The following is a 23,321-nucleotide window of genomic DNA, read 5'->3' as shown; positions in this document are numbered from 1 at the left end:
CGTTTGAAATGGGGAGTTCCTTTTGGGATGGAAAAAAAAGAGAGAAATATATGAATATTTTATATTATTTTACTTGAAATTTAAATGTAGCTATAAAATATATTTCTGATAATTTGTATTGTATTTCTTATTAACTATATAAAACATAAAAAAAATCAAATTTTCTTGTTACTCCTTACTCCAATTTTATGCTCTCTATTATTTTTAAAAGAATAAATCATTTTTTTAGCATTTTTGAGATATCAATATAATTTTACTATTATTAACTAAAAAATTTATAAATTATAAAAATCTAAATTAGAAATTTACCATTTTAATCCTGGATTTCTACTAAGCTCGGGCACCGGTGGTTCCACTTGTTACTCCAAATTTATGCCCTCCTGCATACGCCGTATAGGTATAGTGGTATCACTTGAAGTATTTACCTCCAAAACAAGGTACAAACATATTGCATATATATATAAAACATTTACAATGAAAAAATATTTTTATTAAATAATTAACTTAAGTCTTGATATATAGTTGTCTCTAAGTATCATTTAGTAGCAAAGAATTTAAACAACGAGAATGATTAGAGCAAATATGAAACAAATCATTATAATAATAAAGTTTATTCAAGGGAGAGGCAAAGAAAAATTACTTTCCAAGTGGACTAATGCATCTGCACATTTATTTCCTTCATGAAAGACATATTTTAAAGGGTTAGAATTTATAAAACGGAGGAGCATGATGCACTTATCAATAAAAGGAGATAACACAATATTATAATTAGAAGGATTTTTTATAAAATAAAGCACAATAATAGCATCTATTTTAATTTCAATGTTCAAAATCTTTAAACCGTGTGCAAGGGTGAAAGCATCACGTAGTGTTCAATGTTCTGCTTCTACTAGTAACTCTAGAAATATGGCGTTAGGTCCCAATCACCCCATGACTATAGTTGTCCCGGATAAGGGCACTTACACTACTCGCAGCACCTAGATTCCCCAAAGTTCTGCGTCCTAATTGACTTCATATTTTTTTTTTCTCTTTTTCTTTTTCATTATGTGTTTCTCTCTTCTTGTTTAACTTTAAGTTGCCCTAGGGCGATGATGCCAACCCTTGAGCCTACAGCCGCTGGCTTCTTCTCTTTTTTTCCATTCTTCTTCCTTTCGTTTCTATTTTTCATATTTCTTTTTCAACATTTTTTTATTCAAATCTAATAGTTAATCAATCTCTTTTGAGGGCTTAAGTAGCGAGTCACCATATTTGATGGTTACTTCCACTTGAAAGGGTGTGATGTTGAACTCTATCTATGCCCTCTCCTATCTTTTGAATTCTCTTGTGGTAGCATGGTTTTCTTTGAAGAAAAACAACACATGTAGAATTTTCTTGAAAAATTGTATTTGGTCATAAAACCTATTCTAATTTTATACTTTATTGTATAAACTTCTTGATTTTCATATTTGCTTGTAATGCTTCTTTTCATAATGGAAATCATCACATTTCAAACCTTAAAAGATCTTACTTGAACTTCTATTTAAAAAAAAAAAAGGTATTGTGAAAGCAAATGACAAATGATTATAAAAACATTGAAACCTTTGAAAAGCCTGGGAAATTACAGTTGACTACGTGGGAAGTGCAAAGATGGGTCATATTGTAGCCAAAAAGAGGGGATCAACAAGCATGGGTCTTTCCCCTCCCCAATGGAAAATCTCTTAAACAAAATAAAATTGTACCTTGAACTCTCAAAAATAAAAATTTTTTATTCAATCCCTTTAAAAAAGGATAAAATTATAATAATGCATAATAATGTTACACTTTGACCTTTCAAAAACTTACGATACACTATTTATTGATCATATTTGCAGTTGAAGATTATTTTTTAAAAAATAAAATAACCAATATATGTCGTATAAGAAAAGGCTAAAATATATATATCAACCATGATCTATGTATAAAAGATTACATAATGCTTTTTGTCTTGTTTGGAATCAAGGTCTTCAGTCGCTTTTTCATTATGTGTAATTGAGATGAAGACTTTATTAAATTTGGTCTGAATTGGATGTTTTATCATTGTTTGCTCGTAATATTTTCTCTATGAAATAAAATGAATATTTGAAAATAAAACTACATAAGCTTGTAATACTTTACTGAGAAAATACATTAAGAACACAAGGGTAGCACATATGGAATCACGTAAGACAAATTAAAATAATGTTAAAACTTTATCATAAATTCAAAATACTTCAAACAAACAAAGAATGATGCAAATACAAATCTATATTCTATAATCCATAAAAGCGGGTTTGGAGAAACTTTTGAATTGATAAATATATATTTTTCATTAAATCACTAAACTTGTCATTTTAACATATTTTAATTATTTATAATATTTATCACATTTATAAATAAGATTTTAATTTTACAAATTATTTGGTTAAATAAATTCACTTAATACATATTTATCATGCTTATAAATAAAAATTTTAATTTTATTAAATGAATTTATATAATAAATAAATAAAAGTATAGTCAAATTACTAATTTTTCATCAACCAAAAAAATTAATTAAATTAATTTAGTTTTAAATAGTGATTTTAATTATTTATATAATAAGTAACTTTATATCTTACATATAAAATTTTATAAAAAAATACATTTATACAATTTAATCAAATGTCTTATATTTATATTAATTATTTGTAGAAATGTTTTAAAAATGATTAAAATTTTTATTAGCACTATATTTTAATTATTAAAATAATTTATATATTTCAATTATGCTTATTAATTATTATTTCCAATAACTTTTTATACAATGATGATTTAAATTTAGGCTAATTCAAATAATTTTACTTTACATTAATTATATTGCACATTGAAATTGTATAAATATTTTAATTATGATTTTTAAAATTTATTATCATTTTTAAATTTTTAAATAAATTATTATATCTTAATTATGTTCAACAATTCAAATAATTAATTAAAAACTAATAATAGTAATTAAAATACATTATTTTAAAAAATTAATGTGTAAATCCATGGGCAATAACCAACAAGAGTTGGGTAGAGTGGTAAGGTACATTGCATTCTTAAAAGAAATGCAAGTTTCAACATTAGAGATGACATTATCGGGAGGAGCAACCCTAGATCCATGAAAGGATTAATCTTCACAGATCGTAAAACGGACATGAATGATACCTTAATTATTTATGTTTACATTAGAAATTATTTTGATATAAGAATAATATAAGGATTAAAGAAAGAAAAAATAATTATCAAATCCCAAGTTGTAATCTGTTGGTCGAGTGATCAACTTCCTTAAGAATATTTTGGGTTCGAGTCATCATTGTATAAAAAACAATGTGTTGATATTGTCTTTAGGTCATATCAAAATTGTTTCTCTTTACTTTGTTGAGAGTCAAAGACAAGATTCATGGAGTGAGAATATTCTGTCAAGCATGACGCCCAACCACCTACTAAGGAAAACATGTGCTTGGTAGGACTAGTGGAAAGATGAAATTCCGAATATATTAATCCGTTGTGGGTCCATCTATACATAGAAGACGTCTTTATAAGAGTGACTTTCCTTCAATAATTAATGGGTGGAAATATTAATAAGATTTTGATTTAATGATAAAATTTTAAAATTAAATTTTTTTTTTGGGTAGATCAACGTTTATAGTTTTGTTATTATTCTTATGAGTTGTATACATAATTTTATCAAACCATGATCCCAAAATGGACGTTATTTGGAAAGATGATATTTTTACTAAAAAAAACTATGTTTTGTTACCATAACATTAGCATCGCATGTTTTCTTCTGAATCGTGTTTTTTTTTTTTGGTTGTTTTGATTGTTCTCAAATTTCATACGTACAAAAGATGTTGATTTGATTCTTGTTTCCGTGAAATCAACACGGAAGGCCAAAATGCAGATTCGTCTTTTAACTTTTCATTGTCAAGTGAAGCTTTTTTGTTGTTGAATTTCAATTTTCAGAGCTTTTCCACAAGAGAAAAGGTGAAAGCTTTTTGTTTAATTGGAGTTTGGTTGATTGATAGGAGCAAATGGGTTATTGCCCTTGTTTTGGTTGGAGGAAAGGTAAGAAGCTGAAGAGTGGTGAGAAGAAAGAACCTGGAAAGAAACCCAAGCCTCCTGTATCTCCTGGTCAGTTTCTTTCATGCAATTGTTTTCTTTTCCAAGATTATAGGAGCAATGTGAATTTAATGGATAGAATATTGGGAATTTTAGTGGGGTTGTAAACTTGTAAATGCTGTTCTTCCTTTTGGGATGTCAAATTGTTCAATTGAAATCTTTTGGTTTATTAATTTATGTTCTTTTGAATGTTACATGATAAGAATATGTATAGAAAATGGCTTATATTGATTTATAGATTGAAACACCCAACAGGGTAGGAAGCTGAACAAAATTTCATCCTATTTCTACTACTGCTGAAAAACATTGCTGCTAAGCCAACTAGGTTTTTCATGGAATGGAAGCATTCTTGTTGTTGATTAGCTGAACTAGGCTTTTGCTTGTGTTGCATCTTTCTTGAGGCTGTAATTTGTAAGATTTTATCATATCTGCCTAAATGAACCAAACTAATACCGAAATATGTTTCTTTTGCACACTTTGATAATACACCTAAACAATTTTCGATTTTAAACATCTCTGAAGTTTCATGACTAACAAAGTGGCATGATACAGTTTATTCTGCCAATCTAACTATGCCTGTAGAAAAACAGGAATTGGACATGGAACAAAAAGCAGTGCAGCCTTAAGACAGGAACCATCAGCTCCGAAAGAAGAGCCTAATGCTGGCAATAGGGCTCAGACTTTTACATATCGACAACTGGCAAAGGCGACAAAAAATTTCAGATCAGAATCCATGATCGGGCAAGGTGGATTCGGGGCTGTATATAAAGGAATATTAGAAAGTAGTGGTCAGGTACATTCTTGTATGCCTGTTTAAATTTCCTCCTTACTGGACAAAATTTTCCCCATATATCCATTTGTAATCGCATGCATTATGGTTGTTAGCAGGTTGTAGCTATTAAGAAACTTGACAAGACTGGTCTCCAAGGAGAAAAGGAGTTCCTTGTGGAGTTCCTCATGCTTTCACTTTTGCATCACCCCAATCTTGTCAATTTGATTGGTTACTGTGCCGAAGGGGATCAGCGCCTACTTGTCTACGAGTACATGCCACAGGGATCCTTGGAAGATCACCTCCATTGTAATCCATGCCTTCTCCTTTAAACTTGTCAATGAATTCATTTGTTAGAAAATCGTTTTCACTGGTTCTATCTAGACCTCCAGGATGAGTCTCAGGGACACTCACTCACTATTACAGCTTCAAAACCCTTTGTTAGTTTCTTTTCCTGCTAGTTTTTCAACAGTTAAACATTCTGACTATGTTTCTGCATCCTTTCACAAACCTTTTTCTTTTTCATTTCCCACGAACGATACCTTTTACTGTAAATTAAATAGATAAGCAACGTTTTTTTGCAGATCTTACATCTGATCAGAAACCTTTGGACTGGAACACAAGAATGAAAATAGCTGTTGGTGCAGCCCAAGGGTTGGAATATCTTCACCGTGGAGCCAGTCCTCCTGTTATATATAGAGATTTAAAATCATCTAACATACTATTAGGTGAGGGCTTCATCCCAAAACTCTCTGATTTTGGGTTTGCAAAATTTGGTCCAAGCGGAGATAAATCATATGTTTCCACCAGGGTCATGGGAACCCATGGTTACTGTGCACCCGAGTACCTGGCTAGTGGAAAATTGACTACCAAGTCTGACATCTTTAGTTTTGGGGTAGTCCTATTGGAGCTCATAACTGGACGTAAAGCTTTCGATGAGAGCCGTGGTCGTGAAGAACGATTCCTTGTTGATTGGGTAATACTTCTTCACATGATATAACATTATCAATGAAACTGTTTTACTTCACATGATGTATTTTTCCCTGGATACCTTGATGTGAACCAGATGGCATAATGTATTTTTGCTGAATATAGTGCTCATGCTGAAGACGGCATGGATTTTAATTTTCTCCTTGTTAAATATACTCTCCAGCAGCATGCTTTCTGACCTATCATTATATATACTCAATTTTTTGTAGGTACGACCGTTTAAAGATGAAATGAACATTACGAACTTAGCAGATCCACTGCTGAGAGGTCACTTTTCAAAACCTACCTTGAAGAAGGCTCTAGAAGTGGCCTTGATGTGCATCGAAGAAAATGCTAATTCCAGACCCTCTATTTGTGATGTAGTGCTTGCTCTGGATTATTTTAATACCCATCCATACGACTCAAACGAAGCCAAAAGGGATAACCCCGAAGGGCTTGAGAACAATGGCTCTCCAAACAAAACGACTAGGATGTTAGACGTTGATTCCGAAAGAGAACGAGCTGTTGCCGAGGCCAAGATGTGGGGAGAGAGTTGGAGAGGGAAAAAAGGACCAGTAGGATAGAGTGCAGAAAAAAAGAATCATGTGGTGAAATTCTACTTTCTTAATTCATATGTACTAGGTAGCATGTTGTTGAGTCACTGAAATCAAGAATCAAGAGTAGAAACTTCTAGTACATGACATGTTAACTTTTTCATTTCGTGATTCATGTCATGTATATTTACATATGTATAATTATTTTTTTCACAGAAAGAGAGCATAAAGAATGGAAAAGTGAAGGGGCATAAATAAGGTAAAAAGGTCCCACCGGGAGTCGAACCCAGGTCGCTGGATTCAAAGTCCAGAGTGCTAACCACTACACCATGGAACCCCTTTGGGCATCATGTACTTTAATTATATATAAAATTTATAAGTAATGGCATTATAACATTTTCGTTGAAGAACGTTGATTCCTCTTTCATTTCCAATTATATCCAAATTTAATGCATAATTATTGTTTTGGTAAACTCATTCAATTTCACAATTATTTTTCTCAAGCCTTCTTCATATCATCTTTAGTGAAGTATTGATTTTATGTATTAAATGCAGATTGCAGGGTGAAGTTTCGATATTTGAGATAAGTATCAAAATTTAATTGAAAAATATCTATTAAAAGAATTAAGGTATCAAGACTTCACAGGCAAGCCTCGATATCATGAGGAGTAAGTATCGAGACCTTGTTGTACACAAAAAGCATGTGACTACTTATGGTCTAAATTAGTCTCAGCTCTTAGGACTTGGTTGTTAGGTATTGAGACTTGGAACATAAGTTTCAATGGTCCTATTTGGCAATTGGTTGATAACTGGTTGCTGATTGCAGTAGCTAGTTTGACCAAGTGATTCTATTAACTGTTTATTTAAAAGAGTTTGGTAAAACTCAATTGATAGCTGAAAGGTGATATGTGTAAAATGACAAATAAGTGCACGACACATTTTATTGTTAAGTATTTATTTGTTAATATTACTTTAGTTTTTATTGGGTGAAATTATTGAACTAAAACACTATTCCTATGAATTAAAACATCCATTATGAAATTTAAATAAACAAATTTCTTAAGTTTCTTATTTGCAAATATTAACCTTGTAGAAATTGATGAATATTAATAGTGTATCAATATAATTGTAAACTATATTCTTAATGATAATTATGTTCTGTTCTTAGTATGTAAATTAGTGAGAATTAAGTCACACTCTGAATAAATTTGTCAAGTAGCATATTTCAATTAATATAAAATTGCATAAAAAATCATTTTATACAAGTAAATTGAAAATAAATGAAGAGTATATAAATATTCAAGGATGAATGAGCCCGATTAAAAAAATTTGGCGGTAATGTTGTTTGTAGCTTCACAGTGGAGTTTTTTTGAAGACTATTAATATCTTGGCAACTTTATTAGATTTGAGAGCATGTGGCAAAGAGAGTAATTTTTGAGCATGCATGGTGAGATATGTCATTTCACATATCTCATTTCTCAATCAGTTGTTGAAAAAAGTTGTTCATCCGAGCGTTTTTGTTTTGAAGGTTTTATCTCAATAAGCTCTTGCAAACATCAATTCACCAAACACTACAATTAAAATATTTGACTACTCAATCCTTAATTTGTGCCCAAATCAACTAAAAAAGTTCAAAACTCTATACTACACCTCTTTTAAAAACTTTGTTAGATTTTGTTCAAGAAATATCAATACTTGACTGGAAAGTTGCTTTAAAAGGGTTAGACAATTCACAAAAAATTTTGAATACTCCAGAATCCTCTTAAAATTGTTTCTAAGTTGTTTACTAACATTATTATTATTATTGAATTTGTAATACTTGGAAAATAATTTTGTAAATTTAATTAAATAATTTTAGAATTTATTTTATTAAATCAAAATATTTGAAAATTAAAGCTAACAAAATTTATATTTGATAATTGACCATACATGTATATATACTATATACAATGTGTTTACTTGAGTTGATGTCACGAGTTAATCAAATTAAAAATGATTAAAATCCACTCTCTTTTTACAAAACAATAGATATTATTTCAAAGTTGTTTTGCCTTTTTATATATTTTATATAAAATTTAAAAATAAATCTGAATTAACACATGGTGAAATTTATCAATTCAATCAAATATTCATTTGTTTTTAATATAATTTTTATTAATACATTTGTTATACAAAACTTTTCACTTAAATCTTGAGTGTATTATAATCTAATTTACATTATTTAGATGTTCACTTCATTAAAAAATTTAAAATAAAATAAAATATTTTTTATAAATTAATGATAATAATGATTTAATTCGTATAAATAGATACATAGAATTTCTCTTTTCTGTTGTGCATAAAATCTGTCCTCGAAATCAATGTAATTATTAATTATACACTTCTTCTGCTTCTGAACTTAACATTTATATTTTTACCAAACAATTTAAATATCAGCCAGGACAGTACCCAGTACTTTGTCAGTGATTATAGTGACGTCAATTTAAATATCAGCCAGGACAGTACCCAGTACTTTGTCGGTGATTATAGTGACGTCAATTTAAATTCCAAATTCCCCATCTTAATTAAAATATTATTATCGCTGATATGTTTAAGTTATTTTCTTAAATTTGATTTTAATTATTTTTAAATATTTTAAAATAATTAAAATTTTATCATTTTAATATAATAGAGCAGTTTCCATCTCCTGCACTTCAATTTATATTTAAACACACTTGTAAAGTGAAAGACAGTGGTAACTCTTAAAAGAAGAAAAAAAGCATGGCAAAGAGTGATGGGAAGGTGAAAGTAATGGGCAGATGGCAGTGCCCATTTACGATGAGGGCAAGGATCGCCCTTAACATCAAGTCTGTCAACTATGAGTTGGTTGAGGCGAGGCCATGGGATGGCCAAAGCCAGGTCCTTCACGAATCAAAGTCAAACCCAGTCATGGTTCATGGTGATAAGTCCATCTGTGAGTCTCTCAATATTGTCGAATACATCGACGAGATTTGGCCTTATGCTCCCTCCATTGTTCCTTCTGATCCTCTTCAACGTGTCACTGCTCGGTTCTGGGCTGGCTATCTTAAAGACCAGGTATTACACATTTATGATTTATCCATGCAAACTCATTCACAACAGTTAGATGAGTTTTAGGGTCCATGATAACATACCTTTAGAGGCATGTTTACCATACCTACTTTCTGTAATCACAAGCAGTGTAATCTCAAGAATAATTTTCGGTAATTTTTAATGGCTTTCATCAAATCAACACAAATATATATTAGATACTAGGTTTAATTGAATAAGTATACTACTTCCTTTTAGTTAGGTATTTAACTCTCTTTTTTTTTGTTAAATTAGATGCTTAAACTATAATTCTCTTACAGTTATCTTAATTTGAAAAAAAAACACTTCACCCAGTACAAATTAAGAGTTATTTTTTAATTTATTGTATTATTTTTCACATGTAATTATTTTATTGAGTTTTCTAAGTACTAAATTACATCTCATTAAAAATATTTCACATTTGAAATTCCACATTAACTTTTTAATAGAATTTTATTAAATCTGTTAGAAAAACAAATTGAAAAAAGAATAAAGGTTGATGGCTAAGAAAAGCTAAAAATATTCCACATATGAAATTTCATATCATCCCGTTATCTTTTTAATGGTATTTTCATTAAACCAGTTAGAAAAGCAGATTGAAAAAGAATAAAGGTTGATGGCTAAAAAAAGCTCAAAAATATAATTAGGGTTATTTTGACAAAACATGCAAACATTAGTGGCCAAAATTATTTTTAAGCCTAAATAATATTAATCAAAGATTCACTTATACAAAGGGGTTTAAATTTAAAAATTTTAGCTGCTAATGTATTAAAGAAAAAACTTGTTTTTAATGCGATTTGTTTGGGGTTAATTGTTGTAGTGGTTTCCTTCCTTGAAAGCTATTGGTACTGCTGAAGGAGAGGATACAAGGAAAGCAGCAATAAGGCAAGTGGAGAAAGGGTTAGTACTGCTGGAGGGGGCATTTGGCAAGTGTAGCAAAAGGAAGGCATTCTTTGGAGGGGATCAAATTGAATACCTTGACATCGCATTTGGGTGCTTTCTATGCTTGCTAAGAGTGGAAGAAAAAGTGAATGGGATCAAGTTGCTTAGTGAAACCAAGACACCTAATTTGCTTAAATGGGCTCACAGATTTTGCTCCAATGCTGTCGTTAAGGATGTCATGCCTACGATAGAAAGTCTTATAGAATCTGATGAGATTATTATGGGTAGAATGAAAGGAGTGGCTTCTCCCGCTTCCAAATTATGAATTGATTGGCTTTGAATGTGATAACATTCAAAAGTCATATTTATTGGCCTTTAACTAGGCCTTGAATGTTACATTTTTTGAACTCATTTTCTCCCAAGTCATACCTCCTCCTCCTTCTCGTCGTTTCTCTCTTTTGTTGTCGGTCGTGCGATCAACCATCATCCCCTCACCCAAGTGATCCCTCCGATGGTCGCTCCCTTTTTCTTTTCTCAATGGCCTTTTCGATCCATTCCTAATTCGGCAATTGTTTTCTTTGGTCTTTTGCTGTCGGAAGGTGGTGGGTTTGGTCCCCTACTAGTGGGAGTTTTCCCTGGTCTCTTCCCTAGGCTTTTTCTTTTGGATTTTCGGCCAAGACTCCAATGGTTTGATATATTCATATTCCACCCGTCACCCTCTGTTACGTCAGCCGAGAAATAATGGAGTAGTAGGGTTAACACTCCAGATTTATAGGTTTGGTGGCTAAAGCCACATTTGTCGGTGGTTTGGCATTGATTTCGCTATTTTTTGCTCAGTTCATTGTGGTACTGGTATTTGTTTTTGAGGTCTAATTATAGAATGGTCTCCCAAGTCGAAGGCAGCCATTCCAGCGATGGCTTCAAACCCTTGTTGGGTTAGGTGCTCTCTCCCTCTTTGTGGGTTTAGGGTTTCCCTTGGGATTTGTTGACCCACTATTATCTTTTATGTATTTTTTGGGGCAATTTAAGCTTGTTGTAACCCCTCATTTTCTTAATGGAAGCTTTGCTTTTATGAACTAGGTTTTTAACAAAGCAAATGTATGCAAAATTTTAAATTACTAGAATATACCACTTTCACGATTAGGGTTAAAGATCAACATTATATATAAAAATAATGACATTTGAAATAATTGAATATTTTTAAGATGAGAAATTACTAAATAATTGTGGTAATTCAGTTAAGGGTTAAAAATTAAATGTACAGTTATTATAGAGAAGTGAATAAGCTTTAAAAGTGGATGAATAGTAAGTTAGAAAAATGGATTAGGTTTTTTTAAATGGGTTTTATTAAAAAAGTACACAATTATCACTATTTTTAAAATTTTATGATTTTATTGGGTTTTATTTTTTGTACCTTCATTAAATGATTTAGTGTGACTCAACTAGTGACAAAGAACTCAGAAATTTTATATATAATATAAATATTTGTAATTTTAACTTGTGTTTAGTACATTAGTAGTTTATCCTTTTTATTCCATAAATAGGCTTAAAAAAATTTCTCTGTGTCTTTTTTTTTTAAATCTGGTAATAAAAGCGTGATTAACAAATCAAAACAAACTACACTGAAGCTCTTAACATATCCTGGACATCATTTTTGAGCAAGGACCAGCAGCTTGGAATCGGATGCTCAAAACAATGAACAGCTCCATCTTGAGCAAGGACTCGATGAGCGAACCGGATCTGTCACAGATACCATCCATCAACCATTGGGATAAATACAAAGAGTAGAAAATGGACGAGCTTAATGTAGGGACCAACTTTGACCATACTGACCAGGCGACATGGCAATCTCGTAAGGCACGCAAAACAGTTTCCTGATCCGGTCCACAAAGCTGACAAGAAGCAGACAATATGTAAGATGGCGTCTCCACCGCCCATAATTACAGAGCAAACGATTTTTCATTGCAAGCCAGAAGAAACTCCTAACCCGTTGCGGGACATGTAGCTTCTAAATCTTTTTCCAAACATTATCCTTGGGATCAAAATGTGACTGTGATAGCACATTATATGCATTGGCAACAGAAAAGGGATGTTGATTAGAACCTTGCCACACAAATTTATCTTCACCCAAAGCTTCGCATGGGAGAGGCATAGATGCAATCTGCACCAAAGCAAAATAATCAATTAAATGAGCAAATGCATCCCACCTCCAAATCTCGTTCCCATCCACTATATCAACCACCCTAACATCATCTAAATCAATATTGGTCACAATTAAATGGTCTTTAAGCGGCCCTAAGTCTGAAATCCATCCATCCTTCCAAAATTTCACTTTCTTACCATTGCTAATAGACCACCCAAGGTGTTCTTTAAAAGAGTCCGAAATGTTCACAAGGGGTCTCCATGAAAAAGAACAATTGGATCTTGCTAGCGAAGTTGGACAAGCTTCCAGAATATTATATTTACTCCTCAAGATCCTAACCCAATAGGCATCCAGCTTTGTCACCATACCAAGCCCCAACCTAAATAAAAAAAACATTTGTTTTGAACCTTTAAATTTCTGATCCCTAGCCCTCCATTTTCAACTTGTTGGCAACAAGTTTTCCAATTGACAAGTGCAATCTTCTTCTCACCATTTCTTGATCCCCAAACAAAATTCCTTGCAATTGTCTCAATTTTCTTGCACACCCCTACAGGAATAAGAGCAGGTTGCATAAAAAATTAGGAATCGTTAACAAAACAAATTTAGCGAGGGTTATCCGTCTGGCTGTCTGATGGAAAAGAGGAACTTCCAAGTAGCTTCCCAAATCAAAAGCTCAACTAAGTCCCATGATACGACATATAAAATCAGCACTAAAATCAGAAACATTAACCGAGAATAAGACTCTAGTATTGTTTGCATTCACTTTGTAGCCCGAAAAGGAGCAAAAATAATTAAGCATATCTATAACTACTTTCATTTGAAAATTATCTGCTTCACAAAAAAAAAAAAAAACTAAATCATCCATGAAAAATAAGTGGGAGATACGCAGTCCAACCCGACTAAGCCTAATTGGTTTCCAAGCTCCTCGCATCACAGAAGTATCAATACTTTGCCCCAACCTCTCCATCCCTAGCACAAAAAGATAAGGAGACAATGAGTCTCCTTGTCGAATCCCTCTAGTTAGTTTAAGTTCATCAGAAAATCAGTCGTTCCATAAGATTTGCATGGAAGAAGTAGATACACACTTCATAATCACTTTTATCAGGTTCCTCGGCAACCTGGCACCATAAAGAATATCTTTCAAAAAGTCCTATCGAACACAATCATACACCTTTTCGAGATCGACTTTAATAGCAATCCAACTTTTCTTGCCTTTCTAATAAGCATGGAATGAATCACCTATTGGGCAATAATAATATTATCAATAATGGAGCGTCTAGAGACAAAATTGACTTCATTTTGGGTACTAACATCGACATAACCATCTTTAATCTATTGACACTAACCTTAGCTAAATTTGTTGATTTTTTAATATTAAGGCCAAATTGATAAAATATGTAAAAATTGAAAGCTAAATTTCTTATTATACCAATTAAAATTATGTAAAATTGACATAAAATATTAATATTGTGGTTAATTGTGTAACACCCCTAACCTTTATCCGTCACCGGAATAGGGTTACGGAGCATTACCGAACTGTACGAATTAAATACGGACATTTCCCAACATTTGTTACACATATTAATAATCAATCAGATAACACTCATATTGTCCCTTAGATGGACCCTTGAGGCCCAATATTCACCTTAGAAGTAAATCGGGATTAAACCGGGTACTTAGGGAATTCTTTCCAAAATCTCAAAAAATTTCTTAGAAGCAGGGGACACATGCCCGTGTGGCCGGCCGTGTGGGCATTTGATATGAGCTACACAGCCGTGTCCCAGCCCGTGTCCTTACCCGTGTAACTCTCTGACTTGGGTTACATGACCACCCACACGCTCATGTGCTAGGCTGTGTGCAAGGTGCAGGGGTCACACAGCCAAGCCACACGCCCGTGTGCTAGGCCGTATATAAAAACCTGGGTATTCTATTTTGAAATTTAAGGCACAGGGGACATACGACCAGACTACACACCCATATGTCAGGCCGTGTATCACACACGACTTAGACACAGGCCCGTGCTTCTGTCCGTGTAGACGAAAATAAGTCATTTTAAGGCCACTTTTCTCACCCATTATCATATGACCCTATACACAACATTTTAATACCTCAATACATCCCAAACAAGCAATTAACTCAAGCCAAATATCACGTTTTAAGCATGACATACATCCTAAATACTCAAATGCTTAAACTTACCTATTTAATCCATCTCATTGGTTTATCAAAATCTACTACTAGTTACATAAACATACATACAATATATATATCATTCACAACCACATTTCAAATTATATCATTGCCAATTCAACCCTATACATGCCATATAAACCAAAATTTACATTGCAAAAACAACCGGATTAAACTGGATAGTGTAGCTTGATGTGTTGATCCGATCTTCCGACTACATGTTAATCTACAAGAATATTAAACAACACGAGTAAGCTTAATGAAGCTTAGTAAGTTCAATAGGTTAAACATTGATCTTACTGAACTTAATATAATAAATTAAATTGTAAATAAATCATACATTTTTTTTCTGTCAATTACAATATAATCAATAAACACACTTCCTTCAGATCAATATCAATAATAATCTATAAATCTTTCAATTCAATCACATAAGTCTTTTACCATTTCTTTCTGAATCGAAGAACGGCTTACGGATATAAGTACATCATTCTTTTTGTGCTATAGTCCAACTATGATCTTACACATGCATTGCCATGGTCTTACATTTGTAGTGCCATAACTCAGTTATGGTCTTATCATCAGAATGTCATAGCCCAGCTATGGTCTTACATATATATATACTGCCATGGTCCAACCATAGTCTAACGTTCAAGGTGCCATAACCCAGTTATGGTCTTTTCATTAAAATGCCATAGCCCAGCTATGATCTTACATTTAAACATTTCCATGGTCCAACCATGGTCTTATCCGTCAATTCATTCTTTGCCACGGAACAATCGTACTCAATCCTGCGTTCTACTCATTTTAAACATTCAATTCAATTTTCATACTTTTACAATAATCTTAATTTCAACAACAAAATATGAATAAATACATTATATCATTCCTAAATTAACAAATAATCATGAAAGTTTAACCATATGAACTTACTTGGGTTGGATTGTACAATTGGTAGTAGTTTAGAGACTACTCAGTTAATTTTTCATTTTCTCGTTGATCTATGAACTCTTGATCTAGAATGTAAAGTTTTTCATTCATTAGCATATATTTCAATTTCAGTCCACTTCACAATTTATACCCTTCAAATTTCAAAATTACACAATTACCCCAACTTTTACAATTTTTGCAATTTAGTCACTCACTAATTAACTCATCAAATGAGCTAATTTTTCTTGATTAACACTTTATCTAAATATTATAAGCTATTACACAGCCTTTAATAAATATAATTTAATACCAAACCCTAAGATTTAATCTTTTCACAATTTGATCCTAAAATCAATTTCTATTGAAATTACTTGATAAAATCATCATATAACAAAATTAAAACTTCAAATCCATGTTAATTCATCATAAAAATCCAGCACTCATCAATGTTAACTTTCAAAATTACCCATAGAATTAAAAACTAATGAATTAGATAGTTGGATCTAATTGTAAAAATCTTAAAAACACAAAAATTACAAGAAAAGAGAAAGAATTGAACTCACATGATGAAAAAATATGAAAAACCAGCTTAGAGGACCTTCAATGGAGTTTTTGGACTGAAAATTAGAAGAAGAATAGCCTAGAAAAATTTAGAATTCAATTTATTTAAGTTAATTTCACAAAATTTACAATTTTACCCTTAAATCACCTAATTCCAAGATTTTTTTTTCTGCTTATGCCGTCTCAGCCATTCATTGGGTGTCTAATTTCCCTTTTAGTCCTCCCTTATTTACCATTTATGCTATTTAATCACTTTAGCATGTTTTGCACCTTTTTCAATTTAGTTCTTTTTAATTAATTAACTATCGAAACGATAAAATTTTCTGACAAAACTTTAATAATACCTTAACGACACTCCATAAATATTTATAAAAATATTTACAGCTCGATTTATAAAATTGTGGTCTCGATACTCTATTTTCAAAACCAATTAACCTAATAATTACTTCTAAACTCAAATCACTATTTCACAAATATTTCTAAATCACATTTAACTCGTAAATAGTAAATAATAAAATTTACAAGCTTACTAGTCGGAATTAGTGACTTCAAATCACCGTTTCTGTTACCACTGAAAATTCAGGCGGTTACAAATTGACCTTAGTTGCTCACTTTTAATTTTTTGAGAGACTAATTTTCTCAATCTTGAAATTGAGAGGGACCAAAAAAAATCTTTTACCTAATCTTGAAATTGAGAGGGATAACACCTTAGAGTAATCTTTAAATGAATTAAACTTAACCATGAAGTAATCATTTTCAAGATCTATCATTTGAAAACTTTTAGAAGTTTGCCATAAGGATGTCACTTTGCTAAAAAGCGAACCAAACCCAATCTTATTATGTCTACTGGCGCGATTATGAAAATGGAGGAACAAGTTTCAATTCATTGGGAAATTTGTTTGCATTAGTGCAAAAGTTACTAGTATTTATTATGGCTTGCATGAGTTAGAAGGGACATGAATCCAAAAACCGAAATTCTCTTAGGATGGGAGAAGCCAACTGGTCAAACTGTGAAGATAAATACTAACAGCAGTTGTACTATTCATGAGGGAATTGTGGGTGTAGGAGGGTCCTTAGGGATGCCTTGGGTCATTGGCTTGGTGGCTTTCACGCCTTTTATGACAAGTGCTCCATTGACTTCATTGAGCTTTGGGGATTTTTTCTAGGATTTCAGATGGTTTGGGTGAAGGGGGTATAAGGATGTGATTGCTCAAATTGATTTTCTAACATCAGCTAGAAATGATCGAAAACGAGGTTGGCGAGAAGCATCCCCTATATTGCCTGTTACAATAATAAGAGAATTAATACAACATGATTGGTATTGTGATATGTGTTTTGTTCCTAGACAAAGGAACTTCGTGGCCGACAGGATGGCAAAGACGAGCTTGAGAATTATAGATAGAAGACATTTCATGGACCATCTTCCTCAAAGTGTTCTACAACTGAAGGCTGATATGGAAAGCGGTATCTTATCAAGAATAGTTCATATATACTATCTAAGTTTTAGGATTGTTGCCCTCTTTTGTAACCCCAACAATATATAATTTATTATTTTAGATTTAAGATTTAAAAAAATGATGTTAATTTTATAAAAAATTCAAAACCCTAAATTCTAAAATATTAAAATTCTAGATTTTAAAATTATCTTTGAAAAAAAAAGATCGAACCCTTCACAATTATCTATAAATTTATAGACTACGAGCATATCATTTTTCTTGGTTTAAGAATCATAATCTTTACTTCTTTGGGATTAAAATATGCAGCAATAATTTGTTTATATCATACACATGCGAAAGGAAAGAAAGAGGAAAATCAAAATCAGAATCAGAGGTCAAAAGATGGAAGATGAAAGGGAGAGGTAGAACCAGGATGAGAGGCTTGGTACAACACCCGAGATAATAGATTTCTATAAGGATCCTTTTCTCTTTTGTTTTTCAAGAAATCAATGCAACCCTCCACCTCTGACTTTATATGTAAATACATTTCATCACATTTCTTCTTCTCCCTTAGCTCCACCTTCATCTCTACATGTACAATTCAAGTTAATTCAATGATTAACAACTAACTAATTATTTTTTTTTCCTTTATGCATTACATATATATTGCCAAATTCCAATGCTAGCTATTTATAATATATATGGATTTTAATTTCTGCTAATTTACCTTCGGTCAAAATCGGCTTCCCGAAATAATAATAAAACCGGCCAGGAAATTTTGGTAGCACCCATGGTATATGCATTTGTTGGTTTGCAATCTCACCACTTGCATCAGTCCTGATTAAGGGAGTTAAAATATTCAAACCATGCAGACGGCAATGAAAAATCATAGTTATCATAAAAGGGGTATTTGCAAATTAACTTATATATTTATGTAATAGATTCCGTGAATGGAGTACGTGATCAATGGAACAGAAAACAAAATTCAGCTTAATTTTAATTTTTACCGCAGTTTTGCAGTCCGACTTGTAACGCGTTCTATTTCTTCCCTCCTCCATGGAATCTTCATTAGGTCATTGTAATCCAAAATAATCTGGAAAATTAGGGAGACATCCCATATAAAGTAACTACTCGTTCTATATCTATCATCTATACAAATAGAATAAATTGCATGTATAAGATCCTGAGCTAAAATATGTTTTAAGTAAATGAAGGAGAATAAAAATTAAGCTTTCATGCTTGGCCTCAATTACCTCAGCGAAATCATCCTCTCCAACAACACCGAAAGGAATAATTTTGGCTCCAAATCTGGCTGCCATCCTAACAAACTCAGATTTATCTGGCCAAAATAGCTTGTATTCTTCGCCCTGCAGGATCACTCTACGCTTGAGTATACGTCTACAAAATGTGATGCATGCTCTCATATTCAGTCAGGGTCAGCTCATGGAATGCTGACGAGAAAAAGGATATCTGAAATGCTTTATAATTAAAGGAAATATTATGTATGTAAAAGTAAATGTTGGTAGCATATTTATTGTATATGTTACCTTCCTATGAAGGGCTTCACGTACGCCACCAGGGTACAGCAGAGCATGAGATTTTGAGGACATAAGTTTGTAAAAGTTTGCTGCTGAGACAGGCACTGCACCCATTACTCTAATTACGTCAAAATCTGATAGCTCCGGCTCCGGCGGCCTTCTGTCTTTCACTCTTACAAACATCGCTGGATGTGCGATCCCACGAACTAGAATATTTCTCTCCATCATAATTTGAGCTACCAATGGAATAACTTCAAATCCCATTAACATGTGATAGCCGACAAACAAGACTGGTCCCTCAGATGGAATTCCCGCAAGTCCTCTGACCACCTTCCCATCTTCTAATGTTGAGAGCATCACAGGGCTGGTTGCTGTAAGAACCCAGCTAGGAACAATACCAATTTAATTACTTAATCATAATTAAAATCAATCCATTAATTTCCGATTAATAACCAAGACTGATGATGCAAAAGGCAGGTTAATTCTGAGACATAACCCCTTTGGTTTTTGTTTGTGGTGAGGATAGATCCTCGTTAACTGGTCTATATTCTAAAATTCGGCTCAGACATTGTAATTAATTTTTTTAATTTACAAAAAGCATTAGTTCAGACACTAATACAGTTGCTAGTCAGCTACCCTGTCAGTAAATTTTGTAGTAAAATTAATTGATGTTTACCTAATCGAATCATGTAGCTTTTTGAATTCACTAGGTGTTGGTGGCATGAAATCTGAGGCACAGTCAAAGTGCTTCCCGCGGCGGTAGAAAGAAGCTCCCTTGATGATTGTGACCAAATCAACATTATCTTCCTGAACAAGTCAACAAAACAAATATTTGGTATTAGAAAGTAACTTGCAGTTTGGAATTACTCAGATCAAGCGCCTACTCAAATTGAGAAGCATACCAGGAAGAGAAAATGACCACTTTCTTCAAACATACGAATCTCACAATCTGGTAGTGCCTTTTGAAGTCTTTGACTTTCTTCTTGACTAGGCAACAGCTGATCTCTTCCACTAATTATATAAAGGAAACACAGTGAATTCAGTCTATGATTATGGTACAAATTTAAATATGCAAATTCGATGCAATCCATATCCACAGAATAAGCAAAGATATCTATGAGTTTTTATAAGCTAGAATTTTGGGACCTGCAAAGTATCAGCAACTGAGCTTTAACTGCATGAAGGCATGAGTTGCCACATGCAGAACCAGATTTGAGCAAGTTTAGCTTCCATAGAAGCGTTTGTCTGGGTACAGTATCAGCCAGAACCTGTCAACAAAAGATCATTTCTCTTTCTGAATTTTGTAGCTCAACATGTAGGTTTTTTATTTATATCTAGCTCAAAATTATGTACAGTGTGGTCTGGAAGAGGAATGGAAGGACAACTGGAAAAGGAAATCATGGTATCGCATTGCCTGTGATGTTAAAATTCATGCTTTAGACTTTTAGCTATGGATCTTACTGGGAGGTATGATGACATTGTAGCAAGATCTTGTGATAGCTCTCCAATAATTTGGGGCAGAGGACCTCTTTTCACAACGTTATCCATCAGCACCCTCAAAGGATTACCTAAACATAAACAGTTCAATTGTTAGTAAAAAAATCCTATTCTGTCACTAAGGACTATTGGAAATGCATCCAAGAAAGTTTAAGAGCATGTTGGCGAAATAACTTGTTGCTAAACTAAATATGTAAGGGAGATTAATTGGGAACTGATCGGGCATCATCTCCAGTAGAGGTATTAGTGGTTGCAACTGTGACTGACTAAAAGATGTTGCTGTGGATTAGAAAAGAAAAGCAGATCGATCAGATTCTCCATGGATCAAGCAGAAGAGTCATTGTGTCTATGTAAGACTGTAAATTCTGACCTGGATTAGACAAAACAAGTACAAGGTCCATGTCTGGATTCCGAGCTGCGACAGAAATGGCAAGGCATGCTCCAATAGACTCTCCAACAAGATATATTGGCCTGTTTGGCGACCTATAGTTCTCTGACCTAACTGTTCTTTCCACAATCTTCACTAGCTCTAAACCAGAAACACACAATTATATAGAAAAATACATTACCAAACTTATTATATATAGCCATTAATTAAGCGATTGATATTGAAAAAGAGAGGAAAAGAAAAAAGGCACCATTAAACGGAGTTCTATCCTGCACTGGAATATGCAAGCACCAAACATTGAACATCCTTCATTCAAAGATTTTTTAAAGTGGATTACTTGGATGATAGGCAACTTTGGTAATCAATTAACATCAAGGAGAACATTTAGCCATAGTTTTGACTTACTTTCCTAGCTTATGATGATGCATTATAAGTCCAAGCCCGGTGCCATCAATCCCTGTAAACTGAAAACTAGTTAAACTTATTTCCAATCTTCGAATAATGAAAAACACAGTAATGAGAAGAGTTAAATCAAACCAGGCAAAAACAGAAGCAGGGGACAATCTGGCGAGGTAGAAGAAGAACACTCCAAAGGTGAGAACCAACGAGGCGGACCGCCGTCCGATCTGATCATCTCTTTACACTCTTCAAAGTAATCCCTTAACCACTTTTTATCTTCCTCAAACTCCGGTATCTTCTCCGGATTTGCGTAAATATTAGGTTTCACCTCACTTTCTTCCTTCACCACTTTCTGATTCAGTTTCTGCTTCTCGTGCTTTCCATTCTCTCCAAAACCGGTTCCTCTCCCACCCCGCTCTGTTGAAACAGCTAAAATCCGACTGAGATTCCGTATTCCTCGGTATGAGGAGGTGGCTCTCCGCTGAGAGAATGGCGATACGCCGGCGGCGGGGTATGTAGAAGCTGAAATGGCCGCCATTAAACGGAGCCAAATTCTCTCTCTATTTGTTACTAACAATGGTAGTTGAGTTTTTGGATGAATTTAAAAAACCGTTGTGTCCTTTTTATTATATGAATTTTGAATGGCGCCAAAAAGAAAAACTGATAATTATATCAATTAATTAATTAACTAACTAACTAAGATTTTAAACAAATGAAATGACGACACCAGCCTAGGCGGCATTGCTTATTTGCTAGATATTTAATTAGCAGACGGCAAGCATTGTTATTGCTCAAATCTCTACCAATAGTTTTGAACGAACGATCTTTTAAAATATTCCTCAGAAAAGGAAAAGCTTGTTTTGTACCGTGTTTGTCTTCTATTGAACTTTCCGGCGATGTTATCCCTACTGTATTAGTGGTATGGATTCATGAATTAAATCAGTTAATACGTATAAAAAACCTTTTTGTTTTTAGTTATGCGATGTGATTTGATTTGGTTTGTGGTATTAGCTTTACTGAAAATTATATTGTATTATACACTAATATAAAATAAAGACTAATTAATATAAATTTAAAATTGAAATTGAAATTAAAAGGATTAATGATAACTGTTGTAAAAAATAAATTCTCTTCAAAATAAACAATTTTTTTTGTTAAAAATAAATTATAGATTAACTATATACATTGAAATTAATTTAATACTAACTCATATATTAAAATAATAAGTGTCAAAAACGGTACTGATATTGTAGATAGTATATTCTTCTGTTGTCTGCTTAGCTATCTTAGATAAAAGCTGATGCGTCTTGCTTGAAGCCCAAGTTCTGTAGAGGCTTAAGTTGCATGGTCTTCGAACACTGAACATTTGAGTTAATTAGGTTAGGTATTCTCGCGATTGGATTTAGTTAGTTATTGGTGTGGTGAGAGCATAACCCATAACTAATTTTCTTTAGGAATAAGACTTTGGTGGTGAAATGTTTTTATGTGAATTTTGATTACATGGTGAGAGTATAACTCAAAAAATAATTTGGTTTTTTTTTTAATTTAAATAAACAACTTATGCATTTTTTTTATATGTTATGTTTTGGATTTCAGGTTTGAATTTTTAAAGACACATCTGTAAATGATAAAACTTTGAAGAGTTTTGTAAGTGCTTTAAAAAGACAAAGAAGCGAAGTATATCTATGAGTTTTCATGTGCCATAGTTTAAGGACCTGTATCAGCATCTGAACTTTAACTGCATGAAGGCATGAGTTGGCACATGCAGAACCAGATCTCAGCAAGTTTAGCTGCCATCGAAGCGTTTCTCTGGGTCAAATATCAGCCAGAACCTGTCA

General features: G+C 32.8%; 3 protein-coding genes and 1 non-coding gene across 4 annotated transcripts; 2 read left to right on the top strand and 2 right to left on the bottom strand.

Annotated features, from left to right (window-relative positions):
- Window positions 1-900: 900 nt before the first annotated feature.
- On the top strand, window positions 901-6,558 carry LOC105802395 (serine/threonine-protein kinase PBS1). Its single transcript, XM_052624433.1, has 5 exons — window positions 901-911; window positions 4,813-4,933; window positions 5,029-5,218; window positions 5,494-5,885; window positions 6,109-6,558. The coding sequence occupies exons 1-5, from the start codon at window positions 907-909 to the stop codon at window positions 6,460-6,462; spliced, it is 1,062 nt and encodes a 353-aa protein (XP_052480393.1). The 5' UTR covers window positions 901-906; the 3' UTR covers window positions 6,463-6,558.
- A 139-nt stretch (window positions 6,559-6,697) lies between these two features.
- TRNAQ-UUG (transfer RNA glutamine (anticodon UUG)) lies at window positions 6,698-6,769 on the bottom strand. Its single transcript has one exon. It is a non-coding gene; the product is annotated as a tRNA-Gln (tRNA).
- A 2,368-nt stretch (window positions 6,770-9,137) lies between these two features.
- On the top strand, window positions 9,138-11,477 carry LOC105802397 (glutathione S-transferase U17). The gene is made up of 2 exons (XM_012634006.2): window positions 9,138-9,507; window positions 10,340-11,477. Exons 1-2 carry the CDS (start codon window positions 9,193-9,195, stop codon window positions 10,724-10,726), a joined length of 702 nt encoding a protein of 233 aa, XP_012489460.1. The 5' UTR covers window positions 9,138-9,192; the 3' UTR covers window positions 10,727-11,477.
- A 6,516-nt stretch (window positions 11,478-17,993) lies between these two features.
- Window positions 17,994-22,052, bottom strand: LOC105802390 (phytyl ester synthase 2, chloroplastic). The gene is made up of 14 exons (XM_012634000.2): window positions 21,622-22,052; window positions 21,490-21,541; window positions 21,335-21,390; window positions 21,067-21,225; window positions 20,871-20,975; window positions 20,661-20,767; window positions 20,346-20,467; window positions 20,102-20,210; window positions 19,876-20,006; window positions 19,209-19,584; window positions 18,915-19,028; window positions 18,669-18,754; window positions 18,389-18,498; window positions 17,994-18,249 (listed from the first exon to the last, which is right to left on the bottom strand). Exons 1-14 carry the CDS (start codon window positions 22,019-22,021, stop codon window positions 18,050-18,052), a joined length of 2,127 nt encoding a protein of 708 aa, XP_012489454.1. The 5' UTR covers window positions 22,022-22,052; the 3' UTR covers window positions 17,994-18,049.
- Window positions 22,053-23,321: the final 1,269 nt, after the last annotated feature.

Source organism: Gossypium raimondii, chromosome 11 (genome assembly GCF_025698545.1).
Source record: "Gossypium raimondii isolate GPD5lz chromosome 11, ASM2569854v1, whole genome shotgun sequence".
NCBI classification, from domain to species: Eukaryota; Viridiplantae; Streptophyta; class Magnoliopsida; order Malvales; family Malvaceae; genus Gossypium; species Gossypium raimondii.
The sequence above is the reverse complement of the archived record's forward strand: the minus strand, read 5'-3'. Positions and strand labels throughout refer to the sequence as shown.